This window comes from Martes martes, assembly GCF_963455335.1.
Source record: "Martes martes genome assembly, chromosome: 1".
NCBI lineage: Eukaryota > Metazoa > Chordata > Mammalia > Carnivora > Mustelidae > Martes > Martes martes.
This window is the reverse complement of record NC_137888.1, coordinates 68,011,847-68,033,895: the sequence shown is the minus strand read 5'-3', so window position 1 is coordinate 68,033,895 and position 22,049 is coordinate 68,011,847. Positions and strand designations below refer to the sequence as shown.

Genomic DNA, 22,049 nt, shown 5'->3' with positions numbered 1-22,049 from the left:
GGGTGGCTCAGTCAGTTGGATGTCTGCCTTCAGCTCAGATTATGATCCCAAGGTCCTGGTACCGAGTCTCAAGTCAGACTCCTTGCTCAACAGGGAGCCTGCTTCTTCCTCTGCCTGGCACTCCCCCTGCTTGTTCTCGCACACTCTCTCTTTCCCTCTGACAAGTAAATAAATAAAATCTTTAGGGGTGCCTGGGTAGCTCAGTGGATTAAAGCCTCTGCTTTCAGCTCAGGTCATGATCCCAGGGTCCTGGGATCGAGCCCTGCATCAGGCTCTGTGCTTAGCTGGGAGTCTGCTCCCACCCCACACCTGACTCTCTGCCTACTTGTGATCTCTGTCTGTCAAATAAATAAAATCTTAAAAAATAAATAAATAAATAAATAAAATAAAATCTAAAAAAAAAAAAGTTGGCAAGTAGAAAACTATTTGTTTTTTTCCCCTTCCATTTTCTGGACTCCTGTCAAACTCATCTCAAAAGCTACCTGGCTTAGCCCCAAGTTAATAATCCAGCTCAAAAGTTCCTTAAGAAGTTGACCTCTAGAATGGTAGCTTTTATACTTTTAAACTGCAACCCACAGTATGAACTATATATGTATGTTTGTATTTTATTTAATTAAAATCTTTAGCGGTTACCAAGTACCAAGTGTTATTCTAAACATTTAAAAAATACTGACTTATTTAATTCTCACAACAATTCTTTAAGATAAATAAGTTATTATTATTTTACAATAGAAGAAATTAAGGAATGGAAAGGCTTGTTTTTAAGGCAGGTTCATTTTTTTTTTTAAGATTTTATTTTTAAGTAATCTCTACACCCAGTATGGGGCCCGAACTTAACAACCCCAAGATCAAGAGTTGCATGCTGGGCGCTTGGGTTGCTTGGTCGTTAAGTGGCTGCCTTTGGCTCAAGTCCCAGAGTCCTGGGATCCAGGCCCATGACGGGCTTCCTGCTCCGCTGGAAGCCAACTTCTCCCTCTCCCACTTCCCCTGCTTGTGTTCCCTTTCTCACTGTCAAATAAATAAATAAAATCTCTTAAAAATATTTTATTTATTTATTTATACTCTACCAGCTGAGTCAGCCAGGCACCCCAAGGATTTGAGAAGCTTAAGTGACTTGCCCAAGGTGGCATAGTCAGTGACAGAGCCAGAATTCAGGCGATCTGGCTCCTGAGTTAATCCTCTCTCTCTCTCTCTCTCTCTTTTTTAAGTTTATTTTTTTAAGTAATCTCTACACCCAGCATGGGACTCAAACTCACGACCTCAAGATCAAGGGTCACATGCTCTACTGACTGAGTCAGCTTAGGTGCCCCCAGTTAATACTCTTTAACCACTGGATGAGACTGCCTCTCTATAAGAGAGATAAGAGTTTCAGGAAATGCTATGTACTCTTTTACTTGCTTAGATATTATACTTAGATATTTTCTATACTATAATTTTTACTTTTCTTTTAATAAAGCACTAAATACTAGATCTTTTCTATAATCTGCCCAGAGATAGACTTTCAGACATTGCTTTATGTACACTCAGACTGTCTTCCATTCTAGTCTAGACGTAGTATTTCTTGTCTCTTTTCATACTGACCTCCAGGAACTAGAGGTATAGGAAGTCTAGTACAGTTCACCAGCTCATTTGAAGCTTTGTCAAGTACCATTAGCATGTAAGACTCGAGAAATAAAATATTTAAAATAGTTATGCTTTTAATCTTTTATTCCTTAATCCTTATATTTCCTTGGTTACAGTTATGTAGCACTGTAATACCTGCTGTAGGCACTAAATCCTTAATTTGATAGCTAACAAATCTTGTTTTATTTCCCTTCCTTTTTATATATTAAAATGTAGACTTATGAAAATATGATACCATTTGCTTGCCTAACAAATAAGCAAATCTTTTAAAATTCTTATATTCAGTGTTGGTCCAGAAGTGATGATTATAGTATTCTTTACCATTTACTGGTGAAAATATAAATTGGTAAAATTATTTTGGGAAGTACATATCCAGCAGTCTTTAAAATATTTATCCCTTTGGGGCTCCTGGGTGGCTCAGTTGTTAAGTGTCTGCCCTGGGCTCAGATCATGATCCCAGGGTCCTGGGATCGAGCCCCACATCAGGCTCCCTGCTTCATGGGAAGCCTGCTTCTCTCTCTCCCATTCCCCCTACTTCTGTTCCCTCTCTAGCTGTGTCTTTCTCTGTCAAATAAATAAATCTTTATGAAAAAAATATATATTTATCCCTTTGACAATAATTCTAATTATTAATCTGTCTTAAAAATATAAACTTAAACACAGAAGATCTTTATACACAAGGATGTTTATTGCAGTTTTTTATAATAGTACAAAATTAGAAATGATCTACCTGTCCTCATAATCATATCTGCTTCTCCTATATCATACCATCTTGCCATTACACTGTCTTCAGAATCTGTAGAACTGGTAAACTGTTACTTATAAAAAGTTCGTAACAATTTAGGAAGATACTTACATTATATTATTAAGCACAAATTTCAAAAGCAGGACACAAAATCATGTATACAGTATACTCTCATTAATATTGAACAAAAAACCAACCAACCTAGGCATAGAAAAAAGACTGAAAAGAAACATACCAAATATAATAATGATCGCTCTAAGGTGATTAAAAATGCTTTTCTTGGGTGCCTGGGTGGCTCAGTTGGTTGAGCGACTGCCTTCAGCTCAGGTCGTGATCCCTGAGTCCCAGGATCAAGTCCCGCGTTGGGCTCCCAGCTCCATGGGGAGTCTGCTTCTCCCTCTGACCTTCTCCCCTCTCGTGCTCTCTCTCACTGTCTCTCTCTCAAGTAAATAAAATCTTTTTAAAAATGCTTTTCTTCATTATCTAGATTTTCAATAATGAAAACATATTTTTTAATGAAAATTTAATATGTTTCATTTTCAAAAGTGTACCTCCTAGAAATATTGAGATCTGGAATTTCTAACTGCCATCTTTACCTAAATTTTGGTAATAGCCACTAGCAGGCTTATGGCTACTTTTTGGCTTTCGTCCAAGTTTCATGGGCGTGTGGGTGTGTGTATACGTATTTTACCTTAAATGATGGTCTTTGAGAAAGAAAGGATTACAGGGAATATTATTCCGTAAGTACAGCATTTTTCAAAGTGTGTTCTAGCTGCTATAACCAGATTCTGTGATCTTCCTGATTTCCTCCTATGATTTTTCTTAGGCGTCCTCCCAGATGAAGTTTCCCATTCCTGTCTCCCATCACACCCTAACTATTTAGGACAGTAGTAGAAAGTAGTGCCACTTTATAGAAAGCTTCATGGGCCAAATCCTCAAACTTTAAACTGCAGGCATAGTACCTTGACTGAATAAATACGTACAGTAGGTTTAAGTATTGTGATAGACAGTTTAGGAAAACTATAAGGCAAACCTTTAACCTGACAGGATGGAATTTGTTTTAAATACTATTTTGGAATTTTTCTGATTACAATTTTTAGCTTATTCATTGATTATATAAAACATGTGAGGCAGAGTGTATCAGCAGATATCATGCTCTAAAGACAAATGGCCTGTCTTCAAAAATTAACATTATAATGAAAATATTCTTTTCCATTTTCAGTGACTTTCTGGCTGATCAAGCTGCATGTTATGTTCAGGCAATACAGTGGATTTTGCACTATTACTATCATGGAGTACAGTCCTGGAGCTGGTGAGGAATACAAACAAAAATAAAGTTTTAATTTTTTTTTTTTTTAAATAATGGTTTGTTCTCCTGTAATCTCATTTGGAAATCTCTTTTCTCTTTATTCCTACTTATGGTGGCATTTTTTAAAAGATACATACAACCAAGTTTAAATGAAATATAGGTAATCTTTTCTTATATGAAAGTACTTTTTAAAGACCTTTGTGTACAGAGATACTTCCAGCCCTAGCAGATGACCAATGATGAAACCTCTTTCAATCTAAGGATTTAAAATTCTCTCTCATGATGAATCAACTGTGACAGAGTCTTGATAATTATTAGGTCTAAATGATAGTTATATAGGGTTGTTCATTATATTCTTTGCTACATTATTGTGTGTTTGAAGAAATTTTTCTGTCAAGAGTGATTACTAAAGAATGGGTTATTTGAATGTTAGACTGGGAAGGGTAAAGAAGAAGAAAGAAGAAAAGAATTACTTACTTTTCCTAGAAATAGTAATAATTTTCCATTTCTCTCATGTTTCCTATTCCAGAAAGTTCTGTCTACATTTCTAAACCATCCAAATAGAAAAATAACAAAGCAAAATATGATGCAGGGAAAAGTAGAGACTTTTAAGTGATGAGATTGTTCTGTTTTGTTTTGTTTTGCTAACACCTTTACTAGGCTTTGTTTTAAAGCATCATACATCAAAACACACCAGTACAAATTATGTATATTAATACATAAAAGATTATAATACAAAAAGATTGTAATCTTTTAGAAATAATCTTTTAAAAAATCTTTGCAATAAATAACCTAATTCTGAGGGCCTCTCTGAAGAGCATTCTAATGACAAAAATCCTTGATTTGCCATTTCTTAATAGGGTGAGTATAAACTAATCCTATTATGTATCATGCATTAAGGCCAGGCACTTGAAAAGCATGTTCTCATATAATCCTTACCACTTTAAAGGAAGTATTGTTATCTGACTTTAACAGATGAGGCCCAGTCATCTTTATTACTTTAGGAAACAATCAGTCTATCTATCTGTCTTTCATTCCTTCTTTCTTTCTTTCTTTCTTTTGAGAGCAGCATGGAGGGGCAGAGGGAGAGGGAGAAAGAAAATCTTAAGCAGGCTTCATGCCCAGCATGGAGCCCAATGCAGGGCTCGGTCTCACAACCCTGAGATCACGACCTGAGCCAAAATCAAGAGTTGGACACTTAACCAACTGAGTTCCCCAGGAGCCCCAGAAAGTAATCTTTATAAAGTCATACACCCAAGAATCAAGTCTAAGCCTATCTGATTCCAAAGTCTATACATTTTCCATTCTAAATGCTATTCTGCCTCCTAAACTTTCTCATCTTTTTGAAACATGTCATAATTGTGGGGGAAATATACTTATTTTTTTAGCATCCTTAGTCAAACATTAAAAACAATGAAATTTTTTTTTAATTGTTATGTTCAGAGCTTTGTAAAAAAATATTTATACCTATAGTTGTAGATTGGAAGGCATTAAGAATAAAAATAGTGTGTATGATTGATAAATGGTTTAATCATATATATATATACACCAGTTCAAAGATACAAAAGTTCTTAGAGCTGACTAGTAACAACCATATGAGCTCAGACCCATTGTTCTGTCTGTGCTCTTGAGAGAGGCTCCAGTTCATGTGTTCTAACTGAAAGTCTTCTGACTACCTCAGTACCTCATTCTAAGAGTCTGTTGATTGGAAGATTCACACTCAATATCTTAGAAGCTAAAAAGACCATTATATTTTATATATACATACACATACATGTATGCACACATATATTTGTATAAATATACATATGTATGTGTGTGTTTGTGTGTGTATTTCTATCCTTCAATTACACAATACATCCCAATTTTGGAAATGTGAAATTATACCTTAAAAATTAAAGAAACACAGGGGTGCCTGGGTGGCTCAGGTCATGATCCCAGGGTTCTGGGATCGAGACCCACATCCAGCTCTCCAGTGGGTGAGGAGCCTGCTTCTCCCTCTCCCTCTACCTGCTGCTCACCCTGCTTGTGCGGACATTCTCTCTCTCTCTCTCTCTGTCAAATAAATAAATTAAATCTTTAAAAAAAATTAAGGAAATACAACATTTGTTGCCATCACATGATCTAAATATGCTAATGCTGATTTCTTAAATCAAGTGATAGTACTATGGGTGATCTTTTTTTTTTCTTTAGAGTTATTGCTCTGTTGTTAAAAAGGAAAAGTATATATTTAATATTGACCTGTTGCATAAAGTTGCCAATTGTTTAAAACTCATTTTTGTTTTACAGGTATTATCCCTACCATTATGCACCTTTCCTATCTGATATCCGTAACATCAGTACACTCAAAATCCATTTTGAACTAGGAAAACCTTTTAAGCCATTCGAACAGCTTCTTGCTGTACTTCCCGCAGCTAGCAAAAATTTACTTCCTACATGCTACCAGGTGGGTTTTAAAATTAAATGTTTGTATGTCCTTTTTGATACTTAGGAGTTCCTCATATAAGAGATGATGACTCGAGCCAAAGGCAGCCATTTAACAACTGAGCCGCCAAAGCACCCCAGATTCTTGGATTTTAGAAATTTTTTCTTTTTAAATTATCTTAGATACAGTTCTTACATTACTTACCAAAATCAATTGATGAGGACTCGAAAGTTTCTAAGTAAATTAAGGTTAAAAATGGAGGACTATTGGAAGCCTGTGAAATTAAGTCTGAGAACAGAATTTAAGTGGGCCTTATAGAGTGATAAGACAATGAAAGATAGAAGTGGTAAAGTTGAAATTCAGAGTAAAGATGGTTTTGCTACATAACTAGGTCACTACAATGGGAAAGTAAGAGTAGCTGTGAAATTAGAAGTCTCGTAGTTGAAAATCAAAATATAGCAAGTATATTGCAGCATTTCTAAGATGTAAAAATTTAGTTTTGCTTTTGCTTAGGAATTTTAAACTGTAACAAGTAAGTATTGTAAATATATTAACAAAAAGTTATATTGATGTTACTTCTTAAATTTCTATTACTCTTTTATATTTCCATAGCACTTGATGACCAGTGAAGACTCACCAATTATAGAATATTATCCACCTGATTTTAAAACTGACCTAAATGGTAAACAACAGGAATGGGAAGCTGTGGTACTAATACCTTTTATTGATGAGGTCAGTGCATGAAGTAGTTATATATATGCATATATTCTTTCTTTATTTCTTTCAAGTTTTTATTTAAATTCCAGTTAGTGTGATATTAGTTACAGGTGTAGAATTTGGTGATTCATCACTTACGATACCTGATGCTCATCACAACACTTGTCCTCCTTAATCCTCATCACCTGCTTAACCCGCCACCCTGCCCACCTCCTCTCCAGTAAACATCAGTTTTTCTATAATTAAAAGTTGTTTTCTTGGTTTGCCTTTTTTCCCCCCATGTTCATTTGTTTCTTAAAGTCTGCATATGAGTGAAACCATATGGTATTTGTCTTTCTCTGACTTATTTCACTTAGCATAATACTCTAGCTCCAGCTATGTCATTGCAATGGCAAGAGTTCATTCTTTTTATGCCTGAGTAATATTCCATATTATATATATACCACATCTTCTTTATCCATTCATCAGTCAGTGGACATTGGGCTCTTTCCAAGGTTCGGCTGTTGTTGATAAGGCTGCTATAAACATCAGGGTGCATTTATCCCTTTAAATTAGTATTATTATATCCTTTAGGTAAATACCTAAAGGTATTTACTACTAGATCATAGGGTAGTTCTGTTTTTAACTTTTTGAGGAACCTCCATAGAGTTTTCCATAGTAGCTGCATCAGTTTACATTCCCACCAACAGTGTAAGAGTGTTCCCCTTTCTTCACATCCTTGCCAACACCTTTTATTTCCTTTGTTATTAATTTTAGCATTTCTGACTGGTGGGAGGTGATATCTTATTATAGTTTTGATTTGTATTTCACTGATGATGAGTGATGTTGAACATCTTTCCGTTTATATGCATATACTTTTAATCAGATTATTTCACATAAATTAATGAGCAATGGGTTTTAATCACCATTTATGTTTTATTAATGAGATTTAACTACTCCCTTCTTCATTATGTGCATAAAAACTTATAGGTATGCCAATTATAAGAAAGTTGGAGTGGCTTTACTAACATTAGAAAAATAGACTTCAGGACAAAGGAGTATTACCAGAGAACAAGAAGAAATTTCATATAGATTAAAAAGTCAAGTCAGTTTGAAGCACCTGGCTAACTCAATCAGTAGAGCATGTGACTCTTGATCTTGGGGTTGTGAGTTCAAACCCCATGTTGGACATAGAGATTACTTTAAAAAAAAAAAACAAGTTCATCAAGAAGATATAAAAATCCTGAATGTACATGTACATTATAACAGAGCTTCAAATACATAAAGCAAAAGCTGCCAGAATTGAAAGGAAAGAAAAATTCAAAAGAAATTTGAAAATATTGTGATCTAAATGGTAATAAAAACATAATCTGTGTGATGAAGCTAAAGTAGTGTTTTAAGGGGCATTTAAGTTTCTAGATGCTTATACTGAACAAAAAAAAGTCTTACAATAAATTACCTAAGCTTCCTACCACGAGAAGCTAAAGCAAGAGAAATTAAACCCAAACAAAACAGAATGAAGGAAATAATAAAGATAGGAACAGAAATCCACAGAAAATGAACAAACAATAGAGAAAAATCAATGGAACCAAAAGCTCTGAAAGTAAATTATCAAAAAAAAGTGTCCTCTTAAGACGAAAAAAAAAAACTGACATGTTTATGGAGTGGAGGAAACAAGTGTTTATTCACACCTTATTAGTTTTTAAGCAAGAATACCTGTTATATGTGAAAAGACATTTGCTGGCCACCAGACAGGATTAAGTTGTGACATAGCCATTATTACCTGCATGTGTACAGACTTAGTTCCATGTAGACAGTTATTGTTGTTCATCCAGTTATCACTTTAGTTCATTGTGATTGAATTTTAACCTAAGGTTGGACACCTCAATGGGATTTTAAATGTTTTCAACAAAATTGCATTATGATATTACCACTGAAACAAAACTTGTAAGTGGCAGAATTACCATGTTCTTCTATATTTTTGGAAGCAAAAGTTCAGAATATACACAAGAAGTTATCTGAAAATAAATATATAAGATGTAAAAAGAAAAATTCCTGTTACAGGATAGTCAGTGAAAGTATGTGGTGGTGGAAATTACTAAATAGGAATACGTGATAAAATTTTCAGAACTGAGAGATTGATAGGACCTATTTGTGCCTCATGAAAAATTATTACACAAACTCTGGTGTTATAAAGAGTTTACCTGCAGACTTGAGCTGTTTGGCATACATACTCTTACCCTTGCCTTCACCCTCACCCTTGCACTCTAGTGGAGTTGGTTGTTTGAGATGATTTCACTGATACGATTGGTGGTGGTATTAGTTGTGAGCTGAGCCCTGTATGTGATCACTCACCCTTTAGGAGGCTAACTCAAGTTTATTCTCAGAACAGGAGCTACAAAGCCTCTTGAGCTTTGGAGTTTGCATAGTGTCACTTCATTACATTCTTTTGAAAAGAGCAAATTATAAGACCAACTTGGATTTAAGAAGTAGGAGGAATTATTATGGTCATCTTTGTAAACCATCTACTCTAGTCTGCCCCCTTTGGCTAAAATTTGTATCCCATTCAAATATAAAACACTGACCTCGCCCAAAAATTTCATCTCGTTATACATCAGACTCAAAGCTCAGAGTTTCATCTTCAGATCAAGTCTAGTTGTGGATTAAGCTCCTCAAATGCAGCTCCCCAGGGACAGCTCTCCTGACTCAGACACCTGTGAATTTAAAAAAAAGAAAAACATTATCTATACTCCCCAACATCCCCAATTTTATATTGGACAGACAATGACAGGATAACCATAATAAGTAGCTCCTATCAAAAAAGGGCAGGAACAGGATGCACATAACAATCACTGATCCATAACAATTTTGAAATCCCAACTAAATAGCATGCAGCAAATCCCTATATCCAGGGACACATATTGTTCCTTGAATAGAGCCTAATTAGAGCCTAAATCTGTTCTCCGGGAGTGTCTCTGCAGTCTCTTCTAGATTTTTGGCCCCCTACTCTAATTTCTTGATGCTACCCTCAAGATGTTGAGTAGAGAAAAAAACAGGATTGGTTAAAAGGACAGGCTACACTACAGTGCTGTCTCAACAAAAGCCTTAACTGACCCTGAAAGTCACTCTAAAGCTGGAATGGCCCATTAGAATTCTCCAAAGTTGCTCTAAAGGGCCTGAGACTTTATATCCTTCACCTGTCAGTCTTGGATGTAGACTTCATTTCAGAAGGGTGCATGACCTTATGTGAGGTAACTTTTCATCTACAGATATTTCCAAGAGATAGCTGACAGCTGAGGGAGGGTTGCAAGCTAGCAGCACTTTCAGCATCTGGGCAAATAAGTCCTTCAGTACTAATGGGAGTCACAGCACATTACAACAGCCATTACATCATTCTACCTTAACATTATGCTGTCTATCCTAAAGATGCTAAAGTGTTCAAGATTATAAGATTATAAAGATGCATACATTTACAGAGCCAAGTAACCTAGAAAATTTTATGTATATATGTGTTTCCTTAAGATGTATTAATTAGTGGGGGAGGGACAGAGGGAGAGAGAGAATCTCAAGCAAACTCCCTATGAAGTGCAGAGCCCAAAAATAGGGCTCACTCCCACAACCTTGAAATCATTACCTGAGCCGATACCAAGAGTTGGATGCTTAACTGACTGAGCCACCCAGGGCCCCCGAAAAAATAAATTTTTTTTAAAGATTTTATTTATTTACTTGACAGACAGAGATCACAAGTAGGCAGAGAGGCAGGCGGGGGGTTGGGGAGCAGGCTCTCTGCTGAGCAGAGAGCCCGATGCAGGGCTCGACCCCAGGACCCTGAGATCATGACCCGAGCCGAAGGCAGAGGCTTTAACCCACTGAACCACCCAGGCGCCCCTATTTTTGAAAACTTTTTATATTTTGAATGTGAAGAAGGATTAGACTCAAATTTTGAATGTGACATTGGAGAAGAAAATAGGATGTAAGTAAATACCATTGTCAGTGAACAGCAATTATAGAAATTCAATTTATTATGTATTTCCTGAAAAACGTTCACTAATTTTTTGTATTGATATTTACAATATCAGTAGTATCTTAGAATCAAGAAATTATGGTATAATATTATCTGTTTTATTCTGTAATCTTTTCTAGATTTTGCTACTTCTTTCCTCTTTATACCACTTTTTCTGTAAATGTTCTGAAAATGGCATAGATCATTATTGAACTAAAAGTCTAGGAGGCCAGTCTGGAAAATAGTTCACCAGTTTCTTATAGAGTTAAACATACATTTACTATTCAACCCAGCAGTCACACTACTGGATATTTATCCTAGAGAAACGAAAATTATGTCCACACAAGAAAACCTATACACGAAAGTTTAGAGCAATTTATTTGTAATAATCCCAAACTGGAAAAAATGCAAATGCCCTTAAATGAGTGAGTAGATAAATTGTAGTATATCTGTATGGTGGAATATTACTCAGCAATATAAAGAACTATTGGTATAAGCAAATTGGATGAAAACAATTTAGTTAAGTGAAAAAAATCAGTGAGTGAAAAATCAGTCTCAGAAGATTATATATTACATTGTTTCATTTATATAATATTCTTAAAATGATAAAATTACTATGCTATAAAACATGGAGTGACTGCTAGGGGTTAAGATTGGGAATAGGGTATGATTATAAAGGAATAATAAGGAATTTCTTTATAATGTTGTAACAGTTCTATATTCCAGTTTTAGTGGTGGTTAATATGAATCTATACACTTGATAAAAATTTCATAGCACTGTATACACACAAAATCACATACAAAAACCAGTGAAATCTGAATAAGTATAGTTAATAGTATTGTACTCGTGTCAGTGTCCTGGTTTTGATAATTTACTGATCCTATGTGTAGAATATTATTGGGGAAAGCTGGGTGAAAGGTACATGAGAATACTCTGTACTAATTTTGTAAATTCTTACGAATCTTCATGTTCTTTGCCACTGTATGTAATGCTATAATAAACTACTTGTGTATTCATGTATTCGTTTTGTTTGTTTATGCAGTCTTAGGTATTGGAGATTTTGTTTTTTTAAGATAGATTCCCAAAAGCAGGATTGCTTGGCTAATGGGAATGTATATTTTTACATTTAGTGAATATTCTTTTTCAAAAAGACTAGTCTAATTCACCCAATATTTAGTGCCTACTTCTCTGCCTCTCCAGACCCGAATGTTACTGCTTCATTTAATTTTGGCCATTCTCTTGATGGATACCATTAAAATATATGTAATTAAATTAATTAAATATATGAGATAATTTGGAGAGGTAAACATTTTCTATACCATGGCAGAATTTGTAAAGTAAGAGATTAATCCTTTATGAATTATGATAACTATAATAATTGTGGTAAATTCACATTTAAAATTTGATTCTCGGGAGCCTAGGTGGCTCAGTCATTAAGTGTCTGCCTTCAGTTCAGGTCATGATCCCAGGGTCCTGGGATTGAGCCCCGCGTCGAGCTCCATGCACAATGACAAGAAAGCTGCTTCTCCCTCTCCCACTCTCCCTGCTTGTGTTCCTGCTCTCATTCTCTCTCTCTATCAAATAAATAAATAAAATCTTTAAAAAAAAAACAAAATTTGATTCTCTACTGTTTTTTTTTTAAAGATTTTATTTATTTGAGAGAGAGTGAGCAAGAGAGAAAGCACAAGCTAGGGGGAGGGGCAGAGGGAGAAGCAGACTCCCCGCTGATCAGGGAGCCCAACCTCAAACCCAGGACCATGGGATGATGACATGAGCTGAAGGCAGATGCCTAACCAACTGAGTCACCCGAGCGCCTCAATTCTCTGCTGCTCTTATTCACAGTTAGTTCCTATTGTTGGAATAATAGGTTCAGAATAATTTGTAGTGGCAAACAATATTCTAGGGGCCTTTGAAACAGTTTTTCATATAATAAAATGGAAAAGAATTCCATTAGTTAAGATTTTTATTTTTTAAGAACACAAATAATGATTCTGCATACTGAGGGAAAAGATCTATTCTGTATGTTGAGATTACAGAAATTTTATACTTTTAACTCTTCAATCTTTCAATGCAGAAGCGATTGTTGGAAGCCATGGAAACGTGTAACCACTCCCTCAAAAAGGAAGAAAGGAAAAGAAACCAACATAGTGAGTGCCTAATGTGCTGGTATGATAGAGACACAGAGTTCACCTACCCCTCACCATGGCCAGAAAAGTTCCCTGCCATAGAACATTGTTGCACAAGGTAATGTTATTTGGTAATTTTTCAACTACAGCAAGGAGCTCCCCTTGGGGGCATTGAGGGGGAAGCCTTTGAATATCTACTTGGAGAATTAACAAATAATTTTTGATAGTTACAGTCAGTTGATAATGAGTTACATCCAACTTGCCAAAGACCATAGCATCTCCCTCTCACAGTTATTTCTGTAATTCTCTGCTTTGGTCAGATTCTGCTCTTCTCTCTCTCTCTCTCTCTCTCTCATGTTAAAGTTGGGCTTTTTGTTTGTTTTTTAATTTTTCCTCCCTAGTGTATATCTGTACCCTCCCCACTTCAAGAGGATGTATGAATTTTTGTTTACATTGTCAGTGTCTGCTCCTAGCATTATTTGATGTGCTGTGACTTTGCCTCTTACAATCCTAACCACCCAACCAGAAAGAAGAAAAAAAGAATTAAAGGGGTCCTATAATCTCTTGCTTTAAACCCATTTCTACTTTCTCTTCCTCATTAAAATGTCCTTATTTTTTTTCTTTTTTCTCATTTTCCCTGCTAATAATTTACCCAGATGGAACCTAAAGTGAACATCTCCCAGTTATGCTTTTTCTTTTTGTTAATGCAAAGAGAAAGATGGAATAGACGTTATAAAATGTTGCTTTTCCATCTGGGTTATAGAACATGGAGGGTATGGAGATTTGTAACATGCTCTATATGTTCCTTTACTTCTAAATTAAATATACACACACACACACATATATGGAGGGAGTTTTATTTTAAGTTAATGGTGAAAACTTCCATTCAGTAACCTACATGTGTAGTTGCATCTAGTCAATTATAATAACAGAATATGGGTTGTCCTGCTCTATATTTTTTCTGTCTTAAAAGACAAATTGTCATTCCCTTGCTTAAAAGCAAGGATGACTCTTGCAAAGTAAGTATTCAAGGGAATACTGAAAAACTAATTGCTTGCAGTGTGTGAATTTTGAATTAAATGCCTTGATTTATTTTCTAGGTATAAAATAATATCTTTAGATGCTTGGCGTGTAGACATAAGCAAGAACAAAATAACCAGGGTTGACCAGAAGGCGTTGTATTTCTGTGGATTTCCTACCCTGAAACACATCAAACACAAAGTCAGTGCTTGTTTAGTTCAAAAATTTTTCACCTTATTGAATATAACGTGTTTATGGAGAAAGATTGAAATTAAATTCTCTGAATTCTTTTAAAGTTTTTTTTGAAGAAGAGTGGGGTTCAAGTATTCCAGCAAAGCAGTCGTGGAGAAAACATGATGTTAGAAATCTTAGTGAATGCAGGATCAGATGAACTTGTAAGTATTTTCCTTGTTACATATTTATTAGGTGCTTATTATGCATGAAACTATTCTAGTGGGAATGTGTTTACCAAAGAGGTATAACATGTAATAATTCCTAAAGTTCATAGTAAATAAGGATAAAATAAAGAAACATTTACATAAAATTTAAAGGAAATATATAATTATGATGTAATGAGAAAAAAATACTCCATGAATTTTGGAAAGAAGATAAACTGTGTGAGCTGAAGATTAAGTACAAGCTTATAAATGAGACTAGGCTTGAACTGGGTGCTAAGAAAAAGATTATCACAGAGAGATGGGGCGCCTGGGTGGCTCAGTGGTTTAAGCCGCTGCCTTCGGCTCAGGTCATGATCTCAGGGTCCTGGGATCGAGTCCCGCATCGGGCTCTCTGCTCGGCAGGGAGCCTGCTTCCCTCTCACTCTCTCTGCCTGCCTCTCTGCCTACTTGTGATCTCTCTCTGTCAAATAAATAAATAAAATCTTTAAAAAAAAAAAAAAAGATTATCACAGAGAGGAGAAAAGTAGGGGAAGGGTATACTAGTTGAAAGGAATAACATGAGGTGGAAATAAATGTGTGATACATTATCTTATTCTTTTTAACCTTTTTGTATGTCTGAAATTTTTCTTAATACTTTTTCTTTTTTTAGAATAAATGTGATGTATTTGAGGAGAAGGAATAGATAAACCTGACAGAAGCAGAGGACTTGTGTTGGGAAGTAGTAGAAGATAAGGTTGAAAAAACAGATTGAGGCCAGATTATGGAGGACCTTGAATATCAGGCTAAGGAGTTTGGACTTTTTTTTCCTGTAACTGTTATCTTGAAATCATATTTTCATAAGGATTAATTTGGTGGCAGTATAATAGACTAAATTGCACAAAAGAGAAATGGAAGAAAATGAAAAAGCCTGCAAGTTAAGAGGTTGTGGTTTAGAAGTGTTAGGTGATAAGAACAAAAACTGAAAGTAGTAATAGATCTAGATGAATAAGACTGTTAAAATTGGGGCGCCTGGGTGGCTCAGTGGGTTAAAGCCGCTGCCTTCGGCTCAGGTCATGATCCCGGCGTCCTGGGATCGAGCCCCGCATCGGGCTCTCTGCTCAGCGGGGAGCCTGCTTCCTCCCTTCTCTCTCTGCCTGCCTCTCTGCCTACTTGTGATCTGTCTGTCAAATAAATAAATAAAATCTTAAAAAAAAAAAAAAAAAAAAGACTGTTAAAATTGACAAGTTTCATCATTTGTTCAAACATAGAGGATGAAAAGAGGAAGAAAATACTAAATATGACTGAGATGTCAAGCCTAGTTAACTAGTAAATAGTTGTTGTTTATTGGAATAAGGAAGTTAAAGTGGGAAATTCTCTGGCTTGAGGGGATTAATGAAAAGTAATGATGGAATTTTAAGGTGATGCCAGGGTGTCTAACTGGCGCTGCCCTGCCAGACTTCCTCAACAAGAGTTCCACAAGAGATTTAAGCCCTAACGCCCTGAGTCATCCATTTGAATGTAGTAGATTAATTTTCTGTACATTTAGAGTGGGACTATTGTATACCATCCTTTGGAGAATTGAAAAAAATAGTCAAATTATTTTTTGTGTTCTATGGTTCAGATGAAAAACCTCAGTGGAGAAAGTCTGCTTATACACAATTAATACCTGGAGCTAGAGCTTGGAAGGAGGTAGGGCTATATGAGTCATTAACAGGGAGTGATGGCTGAGGCCTTAGGGCTCATTTTCCTGAAGAAAATGGACTCTGAAAGTTCAAATCTCAACATGAAGAAATACCCAGAGTTATAAAGGGTGGAAAAGGAACCAGTAAAATTGACTATAGTGTTCAGAGGTGAGAAAATGATTTCCAAGTTCAGTAATATCACAGAAGCACGGAGTAGATACTCCAGGTAGTGCAAGAATAAAAACTGAAACAAGGTCTGTGAATTTGTCCTTCAGGGATCATTATTGGCCTTTAAGGATTTCATTCCAGTAGATTGCTTTCCTAACTCCTCTAATAACTAGTCAGGGGGTGGGGTGGGAGGGTCTAGGTAGATGGAAAGTAGAGGTAGCAGGGATTGGGCCCTTAGTTAGGAAGATTATCATTGAAAAGAAGTCTAGAAACATAATGTAGGTAGAGGCAGTTTAACACATTAAATCCATACAAAAGGAGAGAGGTAGAGCTATGGAGGAAGGAGGTCGTAAAGATACTAGAGGGAAGGGATATTAATGATAACAAGACCCCATGTGAGGTATTAAGGGATTTCATTTTAGGCTTAATCTGAGGATTAATTTGAGAAATGACAACTTTTCCTTCAAAAACTAAAGGAGAATGAGAGAAGAAATACATGTGTAGAAAGGAAAAGGATAATTATGGGTTCCTAGTTCTAATGTTGAAACTTGTTTTATTTATCAGAATAGTCGATCTTTTGCTTTATGTGTTAGACATATAATTAGACATTTAATTAGACACTAAGGAATGTCTAATTAAAAGTTGCTGCAAAAAGTCTAAAAATAGTCATCTGTATTGTTAAAGAAGTATTTGCTAGGGGCACCTGGATGGCTCAGTGGGTTAAGCTTCTGCCTTCAGCTCGGGTCATGATCTCAGGGTCCTGAGATCAAGCCCCGCATTGGTCTCTCAGCTTGGCAGGGAGCCTGCTTCCCCCTCTCTTTCTACCTGCCTCTCTGCCTACTCGTGATCTCTCACTCTGTCAAATAAATAAATAAAATCTTTTTAAAAAATTTGCTAAGAATGATTAAGCATAATAAACAGAAAAGAACTGAATGAAAATTTGTATTTAAATTTCAGTTGCTACTACAAAGTTGTTGTAAACAAACTAGAATTTTTACCTATTATTTCATATAGAATATTTATACAGCATTTTACAGTTTACAAAAGATTTTGTGTGTATTATTTTATCACCAAATAAACATTGTGAGGTAGATGTTATTTCTTATTCTCATATAAGAAAACTCTGCCTCAGTGGGGTTTAAATGATTTGCCTACGATTCTATAGCTGGAAAGACATAGAACCCAAATTTGGACCCATGATTCCTAATTTTAAGTCTAGGGTTCTTACTTCATTATACCAACTACAAATTGAAATGAAGTCAGATTTCTTAGATTCTGTTATCTGATTATTTGATATGAAACAATGAATAATAGCCCTTTTCTAGACATTTCTGCTATTCTTACCACCTTCCTCAGTTTCCATGAGAAAAATAACCATGAGAATAATAGGATCGTAGAATTTTACAATTGGGTAGAATTTTGTAAAGCATCTATTCGAAATCATTAATTCTACAAATTAAGAAATTTAAATAGAGTTAGCAGCAGAACTAAGAACCTGGGTTTCTTGCTAAACGTTATTTCTAGTAATGTTGGCTATTGTTAGGGACAGAATTACGTTATACGTGGTGCTCTTCAGTTTAATTTCACTGGAACCTATTTTTTCACCAAGTAATTTCATTCAGGATTAAAGTCAGTGGGCCATCCTTTACTAATAAGTACCATTGCTGTTGAGAAAATGAGAAGGAGGCAAGCTTCCTGGTGTCATAATGTTTATACTGCAGAACAGTACTTTAAGTTGGTCATAGTGCCTCTCTAATAAGAAGGGATTGGGAGAGGGGAAGGTAAACTTGGTCAACTTTAATAGATTCATACTAAAATAAAGGGTTAAAGAAAGGCAGATGGGTAAAAGCAAGTGAAAAATATTTTTTAAAATAAAGGAAAGGGGGAAAAAATTAAGACTCTAACCAGAAATCCTGGGAAACATACTAAAAAGAAAAAGAGTAGTTAGCAATAAAGATACAACTTAAAGAAGACAAATTAGGAAAACTAACTGAATTCAAGTGGGTGGAATAATTAGTTGGAGAGTAAAGTTGAAAAGAGGAGGAACTGTAGGGAATAAATGGCTTGAGTGAGCAAATGGTATTTTATATCTGTCTTAATTATTAAGGTGAGGTTTTTATTGATTTTAAAGACCTTTATAAACACAAGCCAAGTTTTAATTATTTAATTTTGCCTTTGTACACTTATCTCTTGGACCTGAAATATGAGTGAACTTTTCTGCTTTTACTTTAAGTGTGTAGAAAATATAGCTTCATCCGTGCTTGGAAAGTCTGTCTTTGTTAATTGGCCTCATCTTGAAGAAGCTAGAGTTGTTGGTATATCAGATGGAGAAACTAAGTGAGTAAGATTTGATGTATATTTTTTAAATTTACATTTGTTTTGCTTACTTGATGGCTTTTAATGATACTTTTTAAAACTGAAAGAATTACCAAAAAAACCTGATAGAATTACTGTAAAAATATTTACACTCTGTAGTGAAAATGAAAGTCTTTGAATCACATCATTCAATGTTCAACCATAGTATCTCACTGAGATATTTTAGATGCATTTATCTTTTCCCTTTTGCTTTCTTTTCCTTTTAATTATGTGAAAGTTCTGTATCCTAATTTTTTGCTAGCAGTTATTATTTAGCAAATATATTCCTCTTCCTGACAAGAATGAATAGCATATATAACCTGACCTTCCATGCCCCTCCCAGGTTTCATTTAAATAATACATCAATTTTTAAAAGTACAGAGTTTCAATTTAAGAAATAGTTTCTTATTTTATTTCAGTTCATGATCATTTTGTCAATGATTATTTAGACAATTTATTCTTTGTCATCTTGTATCTTTATTTCATGTAAATTTAGTCTGTTGTTATTTTTCATGTGTCTAGAACCTTTAAAAGTAATTTTTTTCAGAGAAAATGTTGCATTTTCTCTGATGTAATGAGCCATTACATATCCAAAAGATCAGTTTTGTTTTCCCCACACATAGGTTTAGAATTTTAGAGGCCCAGTCCTTTTTCCTTAGTTTTCTGCGAGCATACTTCAGTTGTATTCTGTCATAAAATTTTGTTGATAAGAGATCAGCCCCATTATGATTTTTTTTCTTCTGCGGGTATCTGCTTTTGTTGAGGAGCTCTTGAGAAATCTTGAGGGTTCTTTTCTTTTTTAATCATCAGAATGCAATTCCCCTCCCTTTTTAATGAAGTTCCGTTTACCAGTTTTTTCTTTTACAGATCATGCTTTTGGTATAAGAACTTTGCCTAGCCCTGAGGTCCCATACCTTTTTCTTCAAAAAGTTTTATAATTTTACCTCATCCTTTTACATTTAAATCCATGACCCATTGTGAATTAATTTTTGTATTAGGTATGAGGTTTAGGTCAAGGTTCATATATTTGCCTATGAATGAATATTCAGTTGTTCTAGCACCATTTGTTGAAAAGGCTGTTCTTCCTCCATTAGATTGCCTTTACACCTTTGTCAAAAATCAGTTGAGCATACTTGTGTGGGTCTATTTCTGAGTTTTCCATTTTGTTGCATTTATCTGTATGTCTGTTTTTATGCCAGTACCCCCCTGTCTTGTTACTGTAGCTATATATGTCTCAATCTTAGGTATAAATCCAACAAATTACATACAGGATCTGTATGCTAAAAAAAAAGCAAACCACTGGGGAAGGAAATCAAAAACTGAAATAAATGGTGAGATAAATGGAGATCCATTTGGATCAAAAGACTCAACATAGTAAAGATTCCAAATCTCCCCAAATTAATTTATAGGCTTAAAGCACTCCTATCAAAATCTCTCCCAGATTTTATGGATACAGAACAATGTATTCTAAAATTTATATGGAAAGGCAAAGAACAAAAATAATTAAAACAATTTTGAAAAATAAAAATAAGGCAGAAGGAATAAAAATAAGACAGAATATAGACAAAAATAAAAATAAAAATAAGACAGAAGGAATCGCTCCATCTAAGTATTTAAATTATTTTGGAGCAACTATAGATGATACTATGTTTTAAATTTTGGTTTCCCCAGCTAGTATCTAGAAATACAGTTGATTTCTATATGTTGATTTTATATCCTGGGATCTGGCAAACAAAGTTTACTTCCCTGCCTCTTTTCTTGAAGAGTCTAGGCCAGTTATTCTGTATAATTCTGGATTTACCTGATTGTCTCTGCTTAGTGTCATTTAACTTGGTCCTCCATCCCACATATTTCCTGTCAACTGGAAGTTAGGTATAATGGTTTAATGAGAATCAAGTTAAACTTTTTAGCAAATATACTTTATTGAATTTGAGAGGTTTTTTTTAATTCTTTAAAAATTTGTATTTTATTGTATGTTTAGTTTTTTCAGAGAAAATAAAATTTTTATGTTTGATTGAAATTTTTTACAAGTTTTTGTTCTAAAATTTTATATAACAGTTAAAAAAAAGGATGTCAGGGGACACCTGGGTGGCTCAGTGGGTTAAGCCTCTGCCTTCAGCTCAGGTCATGATCTCAGGGTTGTGGGATCGAGCCCCACATCAGGCTCTCTGCTCAGCGGGGGGCCTGCTTCCCTTCCTCTCTCTCTGCCTGCCTCTGTTCACTTGTGATCTCTCTCTCTCCATCAAATAAATTAAAAAATCTTAAAAAAAAAAAAAAAGATGTCTGGTGTTTTGCTGTTATATCATGTAGAAACCTTTTCACTTTGAGGACTTAGGCTGCTAGAACACCTTATTAAACCATAAATTTGGGGGTAATATAATTTTAATTTTATTTTAATTTTTAAGATTTTACTTGGAAGAACCTCCAGGAACACAGAAGCTTTATTTGGGAAGAACTGCCCCACCATCTAAAGTGGTCCATCTTGGAGACAAAGAGCAATCTAACTGGACAAAAGAAGTACAAGGAATTTCAGAATAGTGAGTGTCAAAATGTATTTAATGTCATAGAACTAGAATGTAATCTAATGTACTTGTTCTCTAGTTATTTCCTACTTAACATAGTAATCACTATGAATACTGACTACATCTTCCTTTTATGTTCTAAAGAAAACAACAATCCTAGTTTAAAATAATACCTGGTTAGCAGCAGTGATAGCTTTGTCCAGTTTGTCACTAAAATACTTCATGATGTACAAAGAAAGAAAAGATATGATCACATAGTACTAGGAATAACAGTTAATAATAGTTAATAGGTTGCCACTGAATTTCTTGGCCACATGTAATGAAAATAGGAAGGAAAATTTTCCTTTGTTCCTCACCCTCACTCTCTGATCACTTTCCTACCCTCCCTACACCTAAGTCCGTTATGCCCCTGAATTCAGAAATGCAGGGTCTCTAACCAGCCAAAAAGCTAAGAAGCTGGCCCTCCTCCATGGTCCCACCATGACTTCTCTTTCTTCATCCAAATACTAGAATTCTCCAAACCAAAACAGAATAATAGATATGGGCAATGGCACATGAAATTGTGTTGTAAATGTATATCCATCTCCCTTCCTGTTAAAACTGTAATAACATCCATTGGTAAATGGGAATTCAAGGATGCCTCTTATACAATTTTGGAGTTAATACCAGGCTATAATATCCTTATTCAAAAATGAGTAAACAGGGAAAATATAAAGATACCATAAAAAACCTTCCAGCATGGGGTGCCTGGGAAGCACAGTCAGTTAGGCATACAACTCTTGGTTTCAGCTCAGGCTGTGATCTCAGGGTTGTGAGTTCAAGCTTGCATCAGGCTCTGTGCCCAGTATGGAGGCTACTGGAGATTCTCTCTCTCCCTCTCCTCCTCCCCCTGCTCACACAGGTGTGCACTCTTTCTCTCTTTCTCTGTCTCTCTCCCTCTCAAATAAATAAATAAATCTTTTTTCTTTTTTTTTTTTTTTTTTTTTTAGAATTTATT

General features: G+C 35.1%; 1 protein-coding gene across 2 annotated transcripts in view; it reads left to right on the top strand.

The window, feature by feature from the left end:
• The window catches only part of XRN1 (5'-3' exoribonuclease 1), a 104,068-nt gene that overhangs the window by 23,397 nt on the left and 58,622 nt on the right, over positions 1-22,049 (top strand). For both annotated transcript variants that reach the window (XM_080822544.1, XM_080822543.1), the window contains exons 13-20: positions 3,591-3,680; positions 5,967-6,123; positions 6,715-6,834; positions 12,877-13,046; positions 14,029-14,149; positions 14,245-14,343; positions 18,409-18,512; positions 20,936-21,067. In XM_080822544.1, coding sequence (XP_080678670.1) covers positions 3,591-3,680; positions 5,967-6,123; positions 6,715-6,834; positions 12,877-13,046; positions 14,029-14,149; positions 14,245-14,343; positions 18,409-18,512; positions 20,936-21,067 — 993 coding nt within the window. The remainder of the gene's footprint in view (positions 1-3,590; positions 3,681-5,966; positions 6,124-6,714; positions 6,835-12,876; positions 13,047-14,028; positions 14,150-14,244; positions 14,344-18,408; positions 18,513-20,935; positions 21,068-22,049) is intronic.